We start from the raw sequence: 21,636 nt of genomic DNA on the forward strand, positions 1-21,636 counted from the left end.
TAATAGTTTTTGTCCTTTTTTCTCATTGTATGGATTTTGGCCAGGCCAGAAATGGATTTGGACAGGCGGACGCCTGCCCTCGCCTTATTGTAGATACGCCTCTGGTCGAGTTAATATTAGTAATAATATTAATACAACTTCTTCGTAACAGTCCCTCTTATAAGTGACGTCCTATAACATTAATCCCAACGTGAATAAACCCCATTCAGGTGTTTATTTCACCCTGATACCTTGTGAAATGTTGATTATTATTAAGGGACCAAGAAGTCACGAAGTGACTTTGGTCACTTATTGTTTTTGTGTTTCTTCTTCTTCTTCTTCTTCTTCTTCTTCTTCTTCTTCTTCTTCTTCTTCTTCTTCTTCTTCTTCTTCTTCTTCTTCTTCTTCTTCTTCTTCTTCTTCCAACAAAAATTACAGTTCTGACTGAACGGTGCAGTTGGTTTTCGCGAAACGCGGTAATCTGGTAGAGGGCCAAGCCAAACGGTGACTATGCGAAGCCCATGACGATTGGCCAAATGGTGGCGCTATAGCACTCAATTAAAAATGCAAACTTTGAACGTGAATATCTCATGAACCGTTTGACCATTAGCAAGGACACTTTGATACACATATGTGTCTCTTTCGTGTTCTGACTTTTGACCTCTGACCTTTAGAGCACCCGCCATTTTTAATTATATGAAAAACAGTTAAAAATCTCCTCCCAGGATCTTTGATCAACATGCACAAAAACGTCTACACGTGAACTTTGGACCTATACAGACAATTAGTCGTAGTACATTTATTTTAAGTCAAAGAATGACGTTTTTATCAATGAAAATTGCTGGTTTGTGGAAATTCTTCTTTTGTCCCTAATACATACATGCAGCGTCATATGCTTTTGCAACTGTACAGTATGGTAAAGGGTCATGCCAAATAGCACTGAAAGCAGTCTTACTCCAATAGGTCAAAGGGGGGCGCTATGACAATTTCTCATGCCTCGTTTGTCCAAAAGTCATGGCACTTGTTTCCACTTGTTCCTTGACTCATGGGGAACACATCTGCCACTTTGATCAGTACGCTCCGCACTCAGATCTTCTGCCACTTTGACCAGTTTAAAAGACGCTTATACCTGATTTTCTGCCTGTTTCTTTTAGCAATTTGCATGAAATGTTCATTGTCTCTGTGTAGCTCAGTCAGTAGAGCTCTCGCCTTCGGACCACAAGTTTGTGTGTTCAAATCCAGGTACTGTCAACTCAGCTCGTCGGTCTTATTTGTACATATTGTTCTTATTGCGTATTGTCTTCTTTCTTGGTCCCGCCTTATTGCTGCTTGCAGCTATATTTGTTTTTGTTATTGTATTGAGTTGTGCTTGAAATGCACTGTAATTCTGCAAACTGTTAATAAATACTTCAATCAATCAATTTGATGACATTTAGCCTCTCAGACCCATCTGAGCCACGGACCACCATTTGATGACATTTAGCCTCTCAGACCCATCTGAGCCACGGACCACCATTTGATGACATTTAGCCTCTCGGACCCATTTGAGCCACGGACCACCATTTGATGACATTTAGCCTCTCAGACCCATCTGAGCCACGGACCACCATTTGATGACATTTAGCCTCTCAGACCCATTTGAGCCACGGACCACCATTTGATGACATTTAGCCTCTCAGACCCATTTGAGCCACGGACAACTGTTTGATGACATTTAGCCTCTCAGACCCATTTGAGCCACGGACAACTGTTTGATGACATTTAGACTCTCAGACCCATTTGAGCCACGGACAACTGTTTGATGACATTTAGCCTCTCCGACCCATCTGAGCCACGGACCACCGTTTGATGACATTTAGCCTCTCAGACCCATCTGAGCCACACCGTTTGATGACATTTAGCCTCTCAGACCCATCTGAGCCATCCGTCATGGTCACACCAATAAAAATACAATAATTGTCATTGTTTTGAACAACATTGTAGGTGTTTAGTATTGTAATTTGTTCCAAGACGAATTGATGTTGACTGATGATGTCAGCAGAGTATGAAGTTTCAGTTTTCCAAAAAAAGAAATCATGTTTCTATGTCAGTCGGTCTCAAACATTTCCATGTGAAGGACCCCCAAGATTATATGTAGCCTAATTGCCCGCCGACCCCCATCTGAAAATATGTAGTTTCAGGGACCCCCCCCCCCCCCCCCCCACAGAAGCAAATATTTTAGTTAAAAATGTTCGCTCTGAAAGAATACATATTCAAAGATCTGCATTTTCACGATTTTTCTAAAATAGCAGATCGACAAGCGAGTGCCGTGCTACGAGCTTGTAGATCTGCTATTTTTCAATAGCTAGAGTATAACATAATGCTTAGAACACCAAAAGGGGTTCCCGCCCAGAATGGGTTTAACACTCAGTGATTTATTAACCTGTGATAATATGATCATTATAATGATGTTCTCTTTATGAATGAAACTCATCCTGTAACTCCATCATTATAATGATGTTCTCTTTATGAATGAAACTCATCCTGTAACTCCATCATTATAATGATGTTCTCTTTATGAATGAAACTCATCCTGTAACTCCATCATTATAATGATGTTCTCTTCATGTTGTGAATGAAGCTCATCCTGTAACTCCATCATTATAATGATGTTCTCTTCATGTTGTGAATGAAACTCATCCTGTAACTCCATCATTATAATGATGTTCTCTTCATGAATGAAACTCATCCTGTAACTCCATCATTATAATGATGTTCTCTTCATGTTGTGAATGAAACTCATCCTGTAACTCCATCATTATAATGATGTTCTCTTCATGTTGTGAATGAAACTCATCCTGTAACTCCATCATTATAATGATGTTCTCTTCATGTTGTGAATGAAACTCATCCTGTAACTCCATCATTATAATGATGTTCTCTTCATGTTGTGAATGAAGCTCATCCTGTAACTCCATCATTATAATGATGTTCTCTTCATGAATGAAACTCATCCTGTAACTCCATCATTATAATGATGTTCTCTTCATGTTGTGAATGAAACTCATCCTGTAACTCCATCATTATAATGATGTTCTCTTTATGAATGAAACTCATCCTGTAACTCCATCATTATAATGATGTTCTCTTCATGAATGAAACTCATCCTGTAACTCCATCATTATAATGATGTTCTCTTCATGTTGTGAATGAAACTCATCCTGTAACTCCATCATTATAATGATGTTCTCTTTATGAATGAAACTCATCCTGTAACTCCATCATTATAATGATGTTCTCTTCATGAATGAAACTCATCCTGTAACTCCATCATTATAATGATGTTCTCTTCATGTTGTGAATGAAACTCATCCTGTAACTCCATCATTATAATGATGTTCTCTTTATGAATGAAACTCATCCTGTAACTCCATCATTATAATGATGTTCTCTTCATGCTGTGAATGAAACTCATCCTGTAACTCCGTCATTATAATGATGTTCTCTTCATGTTGTGAATGAAACTCATCCTGTAACTCCGTCATTATAATGATGTTCTCTTTATGAATGAAACTCATCCTGTAACTCCATCATTATAATGATGTTCTCTTCATGTTGTGAATGAAACTCATCCTGTAACTCCGTCATTATAATGATGTTCTCTTCATGTTGTGAATGAAACTCATCCTGTAACTCCATCATTATAATGATGTTCTCTTCATGTTGTGAATGAAACTCATCCTGTAACTCCATCATTATAATGATGTTCTCTTCATGAATGAAACTCATCCTGTAACTCCATCATTATAATGATGTTCTCTTTATGAATGAAGCTCATCCTGTAACTCCATCATTATAATGATGTTCTCTTTATGAATGAAACTCATCCTGTAACTCCATCATTATAATGATGTTCTCTTTATGAATGAAACTCATCCTGTAACTCCGTCATTATAATGATGTTCTCTTCATGAATGAAACTCATCCTGTAACTCCGTCATTATAATGATGTTCTCTTTATGTTATGAATGAAACTCATCCTGTAACTCCATCATTATAATGATGTTCTCTTCATGAATGAAACTCATCCTGTAACTCCATCATTATAATGATGTTCTCTTCATGTTGTGAATGAAACTCATCCTGTAACTCCATCATTATAATGATCTCTTTATGTTATGAATGAAACTCATCCTGTAACTCCATCATTATAATGATGTTCTCTTCATGAATGAAACTCATCCTGTAACTCCATCATTATAATGATGTTCTCTTCATGTTGTGAATGAAACTCATCCTGTAACTCCATCATTATAATGATGAATGAAACTCATCCTGTAACTCCATCATTATAATGATGTTCTCTTCATGTTGTGAATGAAACTCATCCTGTAACTCCATCATTATAATGATGTTCTCTTCATGAATGAAACTCATCCTGTAACTCCATCATTATAATGATGTTCTCTTCATGTTGTGAATGAAACTCATCCTGTAACTCCATCATTATAATGATGTTCTCTTTATGAATGAAACTCATCCTGTAACTCCATCATTATAATGATGTTCTCTTTATGTTGTGAATGAAACTCATCCTGTAACTCCATCATTATAATGATGTTCTCTTCATGTTGTGAATGAAACTCATCCTGTAACTCCATCATTATAATGATGTTCTCTTTATGAATGAAACTCATCCTGTAACTCCATCATTATAATGATGTTCTCTTCATGCTGTGAATGAAACTCATCCTGTAACTCCATCATTATAATGATGTTCTCTTCATGTTGTGAATGAAACTCATCCTGTAACTCCATCATTATAATGATGTTCTCTTTATGAATGAAACTCATCCTGTAACTCCATCATTATAATGATGTTCTCTTTATGTTATGAATGAAACTCATCCTGTAACTCCATCATTATAATGATGTTCTCTTCATGAATGAAACTCATCCTGTAACTCCATCATTATAATGATGTTCTCTTCATGTTGTGAATGAAACTCATCCTGTAACTCCATCATTATAATGATGTTCTCTTTATGTTATGAATGAAACTCATCCTGTAACACCGCTCACCCAAACACACCTCTCTTTATGAATGAAACTCATCCTGTAACTCCATCATTATAATGATGTTCTCTTTATGTTATGAATGAAACTCATCCTGTAACTCCATCATTATAATGATGTTCTCTTCATGTTGTGAATGAAACTCATCCTGTAACTCCATCATTATAATGATGTTCTCTTCATGAATGAAACTCATCCTGTAACTCCATCATTATAATGATGTTCTCTTCATGTTGTGAATGAAACTCATCCTGTAACTCCATCATTATAATGATGTTCTCTTCATGAATGAAACTCATCCTGTAACTCCATCATTATAATGATGTTCTCTTCATGAATGAAACTCATCCTGTAACTCCATCATTATATTGATGTTCTCTTCATGTTGTGAATGAAACTCATCCTGTAACTCCATCATTATAATGATGTTCTCTTCATGTTGTGAATGAAACTCATCCTGTAACTCCATCATTATAATGATGTTCTCTTCATGCTGTGAATGAAACTCATCCTGTAACTCCATCATTATATGATGTTCTCTTCATGCTGTGAATGAAACTCATCCTGTAACTCCATCATTATAATGATGTTCTCTTCATGAATGAAACTCATCCTGTAACTCCATCATTATAATGATGTTCTCTTCATGTTGTGAATGAAGCTCATCCTGTAACTCCATCATTATAATGATGTTCTCTTCATGAATGAAACTCATCCTGTAACTCCATCATTATAATGATGTTCTCTTCATGCTGTGAATGAAACTCATCCTGTAACTCCATCATTATATTGATGTTCTCTTCATGTTGTGAATGAAACTCATCCTGTAACTCCATCATTATAATGATGTTCTCTTCATGTTGTGAATGAAACTCATCCTGTAACTCCATCATTATAATGATGTTCTCTTCATGTTGTGAATGAAACTCATCCTGTAACTCCATCATTATAATGATGTTCTCTTCATGTTGTGAATGAAACTCATCCTGTAACTCCATCATTATAATGATGTTCTCTTCATGTTGTGAATGAAACTCATCCTGTAACTCCATCATTAATCACAATGTTTTGGTTCATTGAGGTTTGGCCTCATAGATGGAAATGTGGCTTTTTACTGTGTTTCCTTCATTCTTTAGACTAGTCATGTAGTCTGTTACAAAATATTGATTGATTGATTGATTGATTTATTAACGGTTTGCAGAATTACAGTACATTTCAAGTACAACTCAATACAACAACTGTTAACAGTGTGGACGACACCATAAAGGATTACACTTGTTTACAAGAGGGTCCACCATTTTCAATTCATCAAAACAATTAAAGACGTACGAATATACACAACGATATAGTCAAAACAGGAACTCATCATAGAGGTAAAAAGGGAAAAGAAACATATACAGTACAGTGAGGGGAAACAGGGGTGGGTGGGGGATTCAGATTTTACGGGGGCCAATACATGTAGACTTAGATAGCATTTGATACAGACTTATAACATGTTATGTAGACAGCACTAGAATTGCATTGTGTGTAGTCATAGCACTTCATAGTATATATGTATAGTATATATGTATAGTTAATATGTATAGTTTCATTATATAGATATTCCACTGTTACGTTCTTAGCTTACGCATGTTTCATGATAACTACTTTTTATATATGTGATGTATTGCCATGTTTTTTGTTCTTGCTTAATGTAAATCGCTCTGGATTAAGAGCGTCTCATAAATGCCTAAATTGTAAATTGTAAACGTTTCTAAATTATAATTCTGACATTTTTAGCTTGCGGCCCTTCTTGAACTTTTGGAATTTTTCTGAGTGGCCCCTGAGCCTAATGGCCCCCTAACCCCCCCCCCCCCCCCCCCCCCCCCCCCCCATGACCTGAGACCAGATTCTACAAATGTCTTCTAATCCTGACAGTGTTCTGAAAACCCTATGTTTCTATGTCAGTGGTTCTCACAGGGTTAAACCCTATGTTTCTATGTCAGTGGTTCTCACAGGGTTAAACCCTATGTTTCTATGTCAGTCGTTCTCACAGGGTTAAACCCTATGTTTCTATGTCAGTGGTTCTCACAGGGTTAAACCCTATGTTTCTATGTCAGTGGTTCTCACAGGGTTAAACCCTATGTTTCTATGTCAGTGGTTCTCACAGGGTTAAACCCTGTTTCTATGTCAGTCGTTCCAACACTATTTCATGTCAAGGACCCCCAGAATTATCTGTATTTGGCCGTGAGCCCCATATGAAAATATGTAGTTCCAGGGACCCCCCCAGAAGCTAAGACTTGAGTTAAAAATGTTCACTTTGAAAGAAGAATATATATATAGGACGTATACACATTGAGGATTCACTATAGGACGTGTACACATTGAGGATTCGCTGTAGGACGTGTACACATTGAGGATTCACTATAGGACGTGTACACATAGAGGATTCACTATAGGACGTGTACACATTGAGGATTCGCTGTAGGACGTGTACACATTGAGGATTCACTATAGGACGTGTACACATAGAGGATTCACTATAGGACGTGTACACATTGAGGATTCGCTGTAGGACGTGTACACATTGAGGATTCGCTATAGGACGTGTACACACCCCCTTAGCATCCGTCGATTGGATTCCCTACGACGTGTGGACACGTTGGATGGACGGAACCTGTTAATGTATTCTTTCTTCCTTCCTTTCTTTCTTCCTTCCTTCCTTCCTGTATTTCAGGGTCTGAAGCCGGCGGTCCCAGCCGACCCCCTCCTCATGACCTTCGTCTCCCCCACCAAGCTGGTGTCCGAGGCGGGGAGCACGGTGGAGTACCTCGGAGCCAACAAGGTCCCCGACCTGCAGAAACTGTTCCAGGTAAGACTCTATATCTATCTATATCTATGTTCTATATCTATCTATCTATCTATCACCCAAACACACCTCTGTTTTTACTAAAACTACAACATGACGTCACTGAGCCGCGGTGGTAAGAGACTCACCGCTCACCCAAACACACCTCTCTGTTTTTACTAAAACTACAACATGACGTCACTGATCCGCGGTGGTAAGAGACTCACCGCTCACCCAAACACACCTCTCTGTTTTTACTAAAACTACAACATGACGTCACTGAGCCGCGGTGGTAAGAGACTCACCGCTCACCCAAACACACCTCTCTGTTTTTACTAAAACTACAAAACTACAACATGACGTCACTGAGCCGCGGTGGTAAGAGACTCACCGCTCACCCAAACACATCTCTCTGTTTTTACTAAAACTACAACACGACGTCACTGAGCCGCGGTGGTAAGAGACTCACCGCTCACCCAAACACATCTCTCTGTTTTTACTAAAACTACAACATGACGTCACTGAGCCGCGGTGGTAAGAGACTCACCGCTCACCCAAACACATCTCTCTGTTTTTACTAAAACTACAACAAAACTACACATATAAACCCACGGCTGCAATAAGCAACCTACGGCTGTAATAAGCAACCAATAAGCAACCTACGGCTGTAATAAGCAACCAATAAGCAACCTACGGCTGTAATAAGCAACCCATGGCTGCAATAAACAATCTACGATTGCAATAAGCAACGCGCGGCTGTAATAAGCAACCCACAACTGCAATAAGCAACCTACGGCTGTAATAAGCAAGCTACGGCTGTAATAAGCAACCCACGGCTGCAATAAGCAACCCACGGCCGCAATAAACAACCTACAATTGCAATAAGCAACCCGCGGGAGTAATAAGCAACCTACGGCTGTAATAAGCAACCTACGGCTGTGATAAGCAACCTACGGCTGTGATAAGCAACCTACGGCTGTGATAAGCAACCTACGGCTGTGATAAGCAACCTACGGCTGTAATAAGCAACCTACGGCTGTGATAAGCAACCTACGGCTGTAATAAGCTAACCTGACTCCGCCAGATGGGGCAGCAGAGAGTATGCTCCGGCCACAAAACGGACAATAGCAGCAGCTATCCCGCCTCTAGCTGCTGCTGATTGGCCAGGCCGTTTTGTGGCCGGAGCATCACGTCTGCCTGAGAGTTCCCAGATGGGAGCAGGAGGGGGGAACCCAGTGTACTCTCTGCTGCCCCATCTGGCGGAGTCAGGTTAGGAATAAGCAACCTATGGTTGGAATAAGTAACACAGGGATACAATAAGCAACATCTGGCTGTAATAAGCAACCTGCGGCTGTAATAAGCAGATTTTTTATATGTCTTATTCCAACCATAGGTTGCTTATTGCAGCCGTAGGTTGCTTATTGCAGCCGTAGGTTGCTTATTGCAGCCGTAGGTTGCTTATTACAGCCGTGGGTTGCTTATTACAGCCGTGTGTTGCTTATTGCAGCCGTGGGTTGCTTATTACAGCCGTGGGTTGCTTATTACAGCCGTGGGTTGCTTATTACAGCCGTAGGTTGCTTATTACAGCCGTGGGTTGCTTATTACAGCCGTGGGTTGCTTATTGCAGCCGTAGGTTGCTTATTGCAGCCGTGGGTTGCTTATTGCAGCCGTGGGTTGCTTATTGCAGCCGTGGGTTGCTTATTGCAGCCGTGGGTTGCTTATTACAGCCGTGGGTTGCTTATTACAGCCGTGGGTTGCTTATTACTGCCGTGGGTTGCTTATTACAGCCGTGGGTTGCTTATTACAGCCGTGGGTTGCTTATTACAGCCGTGGGTTGCTTATTACAGCCGTGGGTTGCTTATTACTGCCGTGGGTTGCTTATTACAGCCGTGGGTTGCAGGCTTACCGGCTGGTTGGCTGCTATGAGCTGGCCGCTATAGAGCGTCGCAGTCCCGCCCCCTTTCATGACGACGCCAGGCCCAGGAAATAGTTCCCAATGCATTTCCCTCATAGACATTTCAAAACGTATTTATTTAAAAGCATCGTACAAAGCCAACTATTATCGTGACAAATCATGACAACAAACACAATATTTTGGACCAAACAAATAATTACAAAGAGGAAAAACAACAAAAAAAGTGTTGTAACCTGCCGTTTTCTTCTTCTTTCTAATTCTTTGTTCAGCCCGAAAAATTGTGTTTGTTGTCATGATTTGTCACGACAAGAGTTGTCTTTGTCCGCTTAGCGGCGTAAACGTCTTTAAATAAATACTTTCTGAAAAGTCTATGAGGAAAATGAACGGGGATTTCTTTCCCGGGTCTCTCGAGGGGGCGGGACTGCGACGCTCTACGAGCTTGTAGATCTGCTATTTTTCAACAGCTAAAGTATAACATAATGCTTAACCAAAAATCTTCTAAATCCTCCAGTTTTCTGAAATAAATATTTTCACGATTTAAAAAAAAATAGCAGACCTACGCGCCACTCTGTGCCGCGCTATGAGCTTGTAGATCTGCTATTTTTCAATAGCTAAATTATAACAACGTTTAAAACACCAAAAGGGATTCCCGCCCAAAATGGGTTAAAACACCAAAAGTCTTCTCTGTAGAACCAGTGTTGTTTTTGGCAGCAAATTTAGATTTTTAGTCTTAGTCATTTTTAGTCTTAGTTTTCACTTAGTTTTAGTCACATTTTAGTCACCTGGGATGTTTCTCTGTGTTCTTTGTGTTTCCAGAAACCAGACGGGATCCCCATCCACCTGAAGAGAGGCCTGATGGACAAGATGCTGTACCGCACCACCATGGGTCTGACCGTAGGGGGCGCTCTGTACTGCCTGGTGGCTCTGTACATGGCCGCGCAGCCCAACAAGCCTTAGTGACAGTGAAACCGGAAGCTGAACGCTAAACCCTCGCCGCCCATTCCTCCATCCTCACCGGAAGTTTATTTATCTGCTCTTTAAACCCTGAAAATCTAACTTTCACCAGGAAGAATAAAAGTCTATTTTGTTTCTAAATTCCAGAAGTGTTTTGTGTGTGTGTGTGTGTGTGTGTGTGTGTGTGTGTGTGTGTGTGTGTGTGTGTGTGTGTGTGTGTGTGTGTGTGTGTGTGTGTGTGTGTGGTACGACAGTGTTGAAAACATGGACCGCGTTTCTTGATCTGTGTGTTGTCATGACGACAGCAGGACAGTGGACACACAGCTACGAGTAGAGAGGTGAAATGAATCACGCTTTTCAGTTCGAGCACACACACACACACGGTGACACAATTTACAATGTAGTCATTTATCAGACGCTCTTAATCCAGAGCGACTTACATTAAGCAAGAACAAAAAGCATGGCAATACATCACATACATAAAAAGTAGTTATCATGAAACATGCGTAAGCTAAGAACGTAACAGTGGAATATCTATATAATGGAACTATACATATAAACTATACATATAGAGCACCGAAGTCCTGACGTAACTCGCTCATCCCTTCGATTCCCTTGGCTCGCGGAAGTAATTTCTCTATGGAGAATAACATGGGCTCATCTTAAAATCACTTAAAAAAGTGTTGTGGTCCAAAAATAAACAAGCTGTCTCAGCGTTATTGTCAGGGAGGTGTCTCTGTATTGTTATATTGTCAGGGAGGTGTCTCTGTATCGTTATATTGTCAGGGAGGTGTCTGTATCGTTATATTGTCAGGGAGGTGTCTCTGTATCGTTATATTGTCAGGGAGGTGTCTGTGTCGTTATATCGTCAGGGAGGTGTCTCTGTATCGTTATATTGTCAGGGAGGTGTCTGTGTCGTTATATCGTCAGGGAGGTGTCTCTGTATCGTTATATTGTCGGGGAGGTGTCTCTGTATCGTTATATTGTCATGGAGGTGTCTCTGTATCGTTATATTGTCGGGAGGTGTCTCTGTATCGTTATATTGTCGGGGAGGTGTCTCTGTATCGTTATATTGTCAGGGAGGTGTCTCTGTATCGTTATATTGTCGGGGAGGTGTCTCTGTATCGTTATATTGTCGGGGAGGTGTCTCTGTATCGTTATATTGTCGGGGAGGTGTCTCTGTCGTTATATTGTCAGGGAGGTGTCTCTGTCGTTATATTGTCAGGGAGGTGTCCCTGTATCGTTATATTGTCAGGGAGGTGTCTCTGTCGTTATATTGTCGGGGAGGTGTCTCTCTATCGTTATATTGTCAGGGAGGTGTCTCTGTCGTTATATTGTCGGGGAGGTGTCTCTGTATCGTTATATTGTCAGGGAGGTGTCTCTGTCGTTATATTGTCAGGGAGGTGTCCCTGTATCGTTATATTGTCAGGGAGGTGTCTCTGTATCGTTATATTGTCAGGGAGGTGTCTCTGTATCGTTATATTGTCAGGGAGGTGTCTCTGTGTCGTTATATTGTCAGGGAGGTGTCTCTGTATCGTTATATTGTCAGGGAGGTGTCTCTGTATCGTTATATTGTCAGGGAGGTGTCTGTATCGTTATATTGTCCGGGAGGTGTCTCTATCGTTATATTGTCAGGGAGGTGTCTGTATCGTTTGCAACAGTCAGTCACTCATATATGATACAATCTGTTTCTAGCGAAATTGTAACTAATTCAGTAGCAGTAACATTAGCGTTTTCTCTCAGTCAGTTGATTCTTAATATCCATATGAGTGAAACGGCCGGGGTGACATGTTTATTACACAGTTCTTATATGAGGCGATCTAAAATCCCCCTATGGGGATTATAATGCAAATAAAAAGTACACAAACCTGTGGATTTGCGCCCTCTACCGATATTGAAGTCAGACTTCGGTGCTCTATAAACTATACATACTACAGTAATACCATAGTCCATCCATCCATCCATCTTCAACCGCTTATCCACAGTCTGGTCGCGGGGGCAACAGCTCCACCAGAGTGCTCCAGACTTCCCTCTCCAGAGCAACATTAGTGACTTCCTCCTGGGGGTTCCCGAGACGTTCCAAGGCCAGTGAGTCCATGTGTTTCCTCCAACTGCGCCTTGGTTCTGCCCGGGGTCTCCTCCCAGTGGAGATATAATCCATCTGGTCCTTGGTTCTGCCCGGGGTCTCCTCCCAGTGGGACCTCCCTAGGGAGACGCCCGAGAGGCATCCTAACCAGATGCCCGAACCACCTAAACTGGCTCCTTTCCAGGCGAAGGAGAAGCGGTTCTACTCCGAGTCTCTCTCGTGTGACTGAACTTCTCACCCTATCTCTAAGGGAGATGCCAGCCACCCGTCGGAGAAAACTCATTTCGGCCGCTTGTATTCGCAACCTTATTCTTTGGGTCATGACCCACACTTCATGACCATAGGTGAGAGTAGGAACACTTCATGACCATAGGTGAGAGTAGGAACACTTCATGACCATAGGTGAGAGTAGGAACACTTCATGACCATAGGTGAGAGTAGGAACACTTCATCATGACCATAGGTGAGAGTAGGAACACTTCATCATGACCATAGGTGAGAGTAGGAACACTTCATGACCATAGGTGAGAGTAGGAACACTTCATGACCATAGGTGAGAGTAGGAACACTTCATGACCATAGGTGAGAGTAGGAACACTTCATCATGACCAGGTGAGAGTAGGAACACTTCATCATGACCATAGGTGAGAGTAGGAACACTTCATGACCATAGGTGAGAGTAGGAACGAAGATTGCTCGGTAGACAGAGAGCTTTGTCTTCTGGCTCAGCTCTCTGTTCGTCACAACAGTGAGCGGTACAGCGACTGCAATACCGCCCCTGCTGCTCCGATTCTCCGGCTGATCTCCTTCTCCGTCCTCCCCTCACTCGTGAACAAGACCCCGAGATACTTGAACTCCTTCACCTGGGGTAATGCCTCATTCCCTACCCGGACTGCACAATCCACCGGTTTCCTGCTGAGAACCATGGCCTCAGATTTGGAGACGCTGATCCTCATCCCAGCCGCCGTACACTACAATACCATAGTGGTCTCCTAAAATACTATATATATATATATATAATATTTTGAGATAGGATTTCATGAGGATTTCATGAGCTGTATGCCATGCATGATCATCTAGGAGCAGTGACGTAGAGGGGGCCCCCATGAGGAATTGGACCTGAATATATATTCGCCTCGGTTCGTCCCGTTTGTGCCGCATCAGGTCGCGCCCGTTCGCGCAATTCTCGTCTTGCATTGACTGTGTATACAATCGCGCCGCTCTAACCATCCAAGTCTGGCACCTTAACACTGTCTGTTTTCCTCACTGTCCGGGGCGGGGGTGGTGGGGGGTGGACCGCGTTGCCTGTCCCTTGTACACATGCAGATCAGGCATTGAAATGATAATCTGGGTGCTTAACCTGCCAGGTATGTGTGTGAGGAGCTGATCACAGTCACAGATAGAGGGAAAGTGTTATATTTGGCCTATTATTTATGCTATATATTATTGACCGCGTCTGTGTCACAGTCTCACAGTCACAGACATTGCGCACACGAGAGAGAGGGAGAGAGAGATAGAGAGAGGGAGAGAGGTGCTGCGTGTTAAAAAATAAATAGGCTACTCATCTTTGTGTTCTGTTTCACCTTATTGCTGCGTGGCCATCACAGGGAAAAGCAACAAGGGGTTTAGAAGCGAAAAAGTCTGTTGTGGAGAAAAGGAACTATAGCCTATGCACTCCTCACAGAGTGATTAGACTACTAATGAGTGACAGGTGATGCCACTTTTGGAGCGTGGCTGAGGATGTCTGTTGGAGAGAGTGTGAGTGAGACAGAATCTGCCGAGGCAGGTTCTAAAATGGAGTTAGCTGCCCAGATAGCAAAATATGGGTGAATCAACGTTGAAATGTGGTTAGGCAGAAATATTGAATCCACATTGAAACCTGACATTGAAATTATACAAAAAGCGCAAAGTGATTTACATGTTGAATCAACGTTAGGTTTTCAACCATAACTGACACTATATCAATGTTGATTCATCTAAATGGTAATCTACATGCACATTTTAGTTGATTTTATATTGAAGAATCAATGTTGATTCAACCATCATCTAAATGGTAATCTACATGACCATTTTAGTTGATTTTATATTGAATCAATGTTAGGAATCAATGTTGATTCAACCATCATCCAAATTAGGATATACATGCACATTTTGGTTGATTTTATATTGAATCAATGTTAGTAATCAATATTGATTCAACCATCATCTAAATGGGAATCTACATTCAAATTTTACATTACAATATAAAAAATTTCAAGATAATACTGTATAAACACATTAGAAAGTGTTTTTCACCAATAATAAGTTTCTGCTGATATTGTAGACCTACATATTAACAGACCATTAAACAATGCAACATCGATACTGTACTGAATTACTACAGTTAGCTTGTTCAAAATTACCTCACATTACCATATTTCCCAAAATGTGTGAAGACAAAATGACAGAAAACATAATTTTGATATTCAAATTTATTTCAGAAAACAGACTAGACGAGTGGTTCTCAATTTTTTGACTCAGGGCACATGATATGGGGGGGAGGGTGTTTGTGTGTATATGTAATATTAATTTGTATACATACATAGATATCACAGATTTGGTTATTTAGTTAAGTATTGAATAGATCATTTAATGATATTTAGTATTGATGGAAAGGGGGTGGGAGCAATAAGCTGTGCTTCTTCTCACTTCTCACAAATTCACACTGAATTTGCTTTTTTATTATTTTGTACTGCATGTTATTCTGTCGTTTCTGTTTATATTGTTTTAAAATTGCTTTATTCAAATAAACATTTCAATCAATATCATGTCACATTTAACATTATGCTATGAAAATATGCAAATCTTTCCCCCTAAGATACAGTATGTCACTGAGGAATATCCATTTCCATTAGAACAGACTGAAAATAACTTCATACTTGACGCTTACCCACAGTATCCATATTCTGGGGGAATGTTCACTGAACATAGCCGATCTACAAGCGCACAATTCATCACAAAGTGAGTCAACTCACAGAGCCTAGTCCTTCCACGCGCCAGAATAGTACCTCCCAGTCCGGTTCAGGAGGAACGGATTGTGTGGCCGTGGTTTTTCCCTAATGGGACGTAAGTCGGGACTTGATCACCCCGGCTGTGTCACCTGAGTGAGGGGTATAATGTTGGGAGACCCGAAACCCTGATGACCTAGCTTGGGATTCATCACTGAGGATACATCCCAGGTGCATCCATGCAATGTATTTTTGTTTTAGGGTAGATAGACCTCTATACCTAAAACAGTATTTTTCCATTTTAAGTGGTTTAACTGATATTTATGGAATATCCTGAGGCACCCACAGCACCCAAACCCTGCACTAAACACAGGTAGAGTGCCTGCCTGGGGAGCTAGAGCCCCCAAACCCTGCACTAAACACAGGTAGAGTGCCTGCCTGGGGAGCTAGAGCCCCCAAACCCTGCACTAAACACAGGTAGAGTGCCTGCCTGGGGAGCTCAAACCCTGCACTAAACACAGGTAGAGTGCCTGCCTGGGGAGCTAGAGCCCCCAAACCCTGCACTAAACACAGGTAGAGTGCCTGCCTGGGGAGCTCAAACCCTGCACTAAACACAGGTAGAGTGCCTGCCTGGGGAGCTCAAACCCTGCACTAAACACAGGTAGAGTGCCTGCCTGGGGAGCTCAAACCCTGCACTAAACACAGGTAGAGTGCCTGCCTGGGGAGCTCAAACCCTGCACTAAACACAGGTAGAGTGCCTGCCTGGGGAGCTCAAACCCTGCACTAAACACAGGTAGAGTGCCTGCCTGGGGAGCTAGAGCCCCTGGTTGAAAACAAGAATAAAGAACAGCCTGAAGTATTATAGTATCCATGAAGCAGATATTCTAGGAAAAGTTTGTTTGCATCCATGGAGCTGTAAACGTTCGACTCCTTTTGACTGTAAGAGCTAAAGTCTGTAAGAACAGTCTATTGAACAGTCTTGTCCTGTAAACCTTGTACTGTATGCACAAGGAACACATTCAGAGTGTGGTGTGGTACCCCAAGGAAAACACATTCAGAGTGTGGTGTGGTACCCCACCATTCAGAGTGTGGTGTGGTACCCCAAGGAAAACACATTCAGAGTGTGGTGTGGTACCCCAAGGAAAACACATTCAGAGTGTGGTGTGGTACCCCAAGGAAAACACATTCAGAGTGTGGTGTGGTACCCCAAGGAAAACACATTCAGAGTGTGGTGTGGTACCCCAAGGAAAAACACATTCAGAGTGTGGTGTGGTACCCCAAGGAAAACACATTCAGAGTGTGGTGTGGTACCCCAAGGAAAAACACATTCAGAGTGTGGTGTGGTACCCCAAGGAAAACACATTCAGAGTGTGGTGTGGTACCCCAAGGAAAACACATTCAGAGTGTGGTGTGGTACCCCAAGGAAAAACACATTCAGAGTGTGGTGTGGTACCCCAAGGAAAACACATTCAGAGTGTGGTGTGGTACCCCACCATTCAGAGTGTGAACCCCACACATTCAGAGTGTGGTGTGGTACCCCACCATTCAGAGTGTGAACCCCACACATTCAGAGTGTGGTGTGGTACCCCACCATTCAGAGTGTGGTGTGGTACCCCACCATTCAGAGTGTGAACCCCACACATTCAGAGTGTGGTGTGGTACCCCAAGGAAAACACATTCAGAGTGGTGTGGTGTGGTAGTGTGGTGTGGTACCCCAAGGAAAACGCATTCAGAGTGTGGTGTGGTACCCCAAGGAAAACACATTCAGAGTGTGGTGTGGTGTGGTGTGGTACCCCAAGTTTGACTTCAGTTTGCTTGACTTGGGTGTGTTTGGATGTCTCCCTCAGGTTCTGGAGCATTTGGCAGCGGCCGGCCACTTCATTACAGTTCACTGAAGTCCTTGTGGGTCAAGCTGACCCTTGTGGGTCAAGCTGACCCTTGTGGGTCAAGCTGACCCACAAGGGTCAGGGTGACCCTTGTGGGTCAGGGTGACCCACAAGGGTCACCCTGACCCTTGTGGGTCAGCTTGTGGTCAAACTGCAGCACCTGAAAGACAACATTATACAAATGATATTCCATCCCATGGTGTTTGTTTAAGTTCATGCCAGTCGTTACAATTTTGGTCATGTCAACATGCAAAGGAATAAAAATACTTCCAAACGTTTTCATAAATAGCAGATCTACAAGATCTCTCTGTGACAGTCTTGATCTACAAGATCTCTCTGTGACAGTCTTGATCTACAAGATCTCTCTGTGACAGTCTTGATCTACAAGCTCTCTCTGTGACAGTCTTGAACTTGTAGACTAGAATTATGTGTGGTTGAGTAGCTAAAGGGCATGCATTTCAAATGTGAGCAAGATATTATCCACATTTCATGAATGAATGCAGTTCAGTCTGTCAAACAAATTACCATCTTTTGACGGACTGATTCATTCTTCAGCAATGATTCTGCCTCATTGAAGTTGTCTTCATTGGCAGGTGGATGGGGAACATATGGGTTGTGGCTGGTCCCTGGCTACACCCCGGGGTCCCTGGCTACACCCCGGGGTCCCTGGCTACACCCGGGGTCCCTGGCTACACCCCGGGGTCCCTGGCTACACCCCGGGGTCCCTGGCTACACCCCGGGGTCATTGTGGCTGGTCCCTGGCTACACCCCGGGGTCCCGGGCTACACCCCGGGGTCCCTGGCTACACCCCGGGGTCCCTGGCTACACCCCGGGGTCCCGGGCTACACCCCGGGGTCCCTGGCTACACCCCGGGGTCATTGTGGCTGGTCCCTGGCTACACCCCGGGGTCCCTGGCTACACCCCGGGGTCCCTGGCTACACCCCGGGGTCCCTGGCTGCACCCCGGGGTCCCTGGCTACACCCCGGGGTCATTGTGGCTGGTCCCTGGCTACACCCGGGGTCCCTGGCTACACCCCGGGGTCCCGGGCTACACCCCGGGGTCCCTGGCTACACCCCGGGGTCATTGTGGCTGGTCCCTGGCTACACCCCGGGGTCCCGGGCTACACCCCGGGGTCCCGGGCTACACCCCGGGGTCCCTGGCAACACCCCGGGGTCCCTGGCTACACCCCGGGGTCCCTGGCTACACCCCCGGGGTCATCTGTGTGGTTCCATCTGTAAAACAAACATTCATGCAACTTAGTCGCTGCACACATTTGGCAGCTCTATATTCTGATAACAATCATTGTGATTAAGTAGCAGGGGTCCCCCCCAGGGGTCCCCTTCCACACAGGGGTCCCCTTCCACCCCTTCCACACCCCTTCCAGGGGTCCCCTTCCACACAGCTAATTAATAAACAGAAAAGGCATTTTCAGTATTCTATCAGGAGAGAGACCTCATACAGATGAATTGAATACACAGAACCACAATGGAAACAATCCCTGAGGGCTTTGTGTTATCCTTGGATTTTAGCATTATTGTGTAACTTTACAAACTGTTAATAAATTGATCAGAATAATTCTACTTACCATTGGAACCATGATCAGCCTCAGGCACTGCATTGATCATACTGGTGGTAGCTTCCTCTAAAGAAGTCTAGAGGGGGAAAAAAATGCTTTAACGTTTACTGAAAACACGACAGTGTGATTTTATTTGTCAACAAATAGATCACTTTACATGTATGTAGTAAATTGGGCATACCGTTTTGTGCACGTCATGGTGGGAGAGCAGGAAGGGTGTCGTACTGCCCTGGGAGAGCAGGAAGGGTGTCGTACTGCCCTGGGAGAGCAGGAAGGGTGTCGTACTGCCCTGGGAGAGCAGGAAGGGTGTCGTACTGCCCTGGGAGAGCAGGAAGGGTGTCGTACTGCCCTGGGAGAGCAGGAAGGGTGTCGTACTGCCCTGGGAGAGCAGGAAGGGTGTCGTACTGCCCTGGGAGAGCAGGAAGGGTGTCGTACTGCCCTGGGAGAGCAGGAAGGGTGTCGAACTGCCCTGGGAGAGCAGGAAGGGTGTCGTACTGCCCTGGGAGAGCAGGAAGGGTGTCGTACTGCCCTGGGAGAGCAGGAAGGGTGTCGTACTGCCCTGGGAGAGCAGGAAGGGTGTCGTACTGCCCTGGGAGAGCAGGAAGGGTGTCGTACTGCCCTGGGAGAGCAGGAAGGGTGTCGTACTGCCCTGGGAGAGCAGGAAGGGTGTCGTACTGCCCTGGGAGAGCAGGAAGGGTGTCGTACTGCCCTGGGAGAGCAGGAAGGGTGTCGTACTGCCCTGGGAGAGCAGGAAGGGTGTCGTACTGCCCTGAACTGTATCCGGATATACCTGTAGAAACACAATTATATTTCACAATAGTTTGGGAGACACAACACAACCTGATGTGGCAGCATAATGTACCATGTTGTCAGTCAACTACAACCCACGTCTGAACACACACCATGTTGTCAGTCAACTACAACCCACGTCTGAACACACACCATGTTGTCAGTCAACTACAACCCACGTCTGAACACACACCATGTTGTCAGTCAACTACAACCCACGTCTGAACACACACCATGTTGTCAGTCAACTACAACCCACGTCTGAACACACACCATGTTGTCAGTCAACTACAACCCACGTCTGAACACACACCATGTTGTCAGTCAACTACAACCCACGTCTGAACACACACCATGTTGTCAGTCAACTACAACCCACGTCTGAACACACACCATGTTGTCAGTCAACTACAACCCACGTCTGAACACACACCATGTTGTCAGTCAACTACAACCCACGTCTGAACACACACCATGTTGTCAGTCAACTACAACCCACGTCTGAACACACACCATGTTGTCAGTCAACTACAACCCACGTCTGAACACACACCATGTTGTCAGTCAACTACAACCACGTCTGAACACACACCATGTTGTCAGTCAACTACAACCACGTCTGAACACACACCATGTTGTCAGTCAACTACAACCACGTCTGAACACACACCATGTTGTCAGTCAACTACAACCCAACATCTAAAACATGGTGTAAATTGTATACAGAGTGCTCCATCTAAAACATGGTGTAAATTGTATACAGAATGCTCCATCTAAAACATGGTGTAAATTGTATACAGAGTGCTCCATCTAAAACATGGTGTAAATTGTATACAGAGTGCTCCATCTAAAACATGGTGTAAATTGTATACAGAGTGCTCCATCTAAAACATGACACACAACTACTCATACTTATCATAGTATTATTATAATTATTGTGACATACCATTTCTTGCAAGTTGTCAGGATTTTGTAGTTTTGTATGAGCTCGCCGTTATAACTGAAAAAGGTAGAGGAAACAGCCAGGGTGAGAATTGAAGATACTGCAGATTGTGTTTAAACAGTTATCCAGTTGATGTTTTAACATTCGGAGCAACATACCATTCATTGCATGTTCTAGGAACCTCACAGCGTGATTCTTGCTGGATTTGAGCATCTCTCGGGACTGGCCAGATTGTGGCATCTCTCCTACAACATTAGTTTGCATAATGTTATTGACAATGTATTTAGTTTGGGCTAAAACTATAGGCTAACTGCAATCAATGCACAAGTCCAGTGCTGTACTCAAAATTAAAATGCTAATTCTCTTTGTACAATGTCACATATGCCATTTATTTTGAATTGTCTAGCAGTGATCACAAGATCACAAGTTGCATTGCATTGTGTCAAATATAAATTCAAATTTTAAATAGCGCATATGTAGGGCATTAGTATATACGTATGCAAACAATGTATACTTGTTTGCATATACGAATGCTCAATGTATACAAAATAGTGCATACATTATAGAGAATTCAGTGTTCAGCTGTAACTACACTAATGTTGGACTAAGGGGAAGCTAGGGCTGCTTTGCAAACGGAGA

At 43.2% G+C, this 21,636-nt stretch overlaps 1 protein-coding gene across 1 annotated transcript in view; it reads left to right on the forward strand.

Annotated features, from left to right (window-relative positions):
* LOC306918833 (cytochrome c oxidase subunit 7A2-like, mitochondrial) overlaps positions 1-10,871 on the forward strand; it is an 11,402-nt gene extending 531 nt beyond the window's left edge. The window contains exons 2-3 of the mRNA XM_079531688.1: positions 7,751-7,885; positions 10,593-10,871. Coding sequence (XP_079387814.1) covers positions 7,751-7,885; positions 10,593-10,733 — 276 coding nt within the window. The 3' untranslated portion in view covers positions 10,734-10,871. The remainder of the gene's footprint in view (positions 1-7,750; positions 7,886-10,592) is intronic.
* Positions 10,872-21,636: the final 10,765 nt, after the last annotated feature.

Source organism: Electrona antarctica (genome assembly GCF_951216825.1).
Source record: "Electrona antarctica genome assembly, contig: scaffold_193, whole genome shotgun sequence".
In the NCBI taxonomy this organism is placed as follows: domain Eukaryota; kingdom Metazoa; phylum Chordata; class Actinopteri; order Myctophiformes; family Myctophidae; genus Electrona; species Electrona antarctica.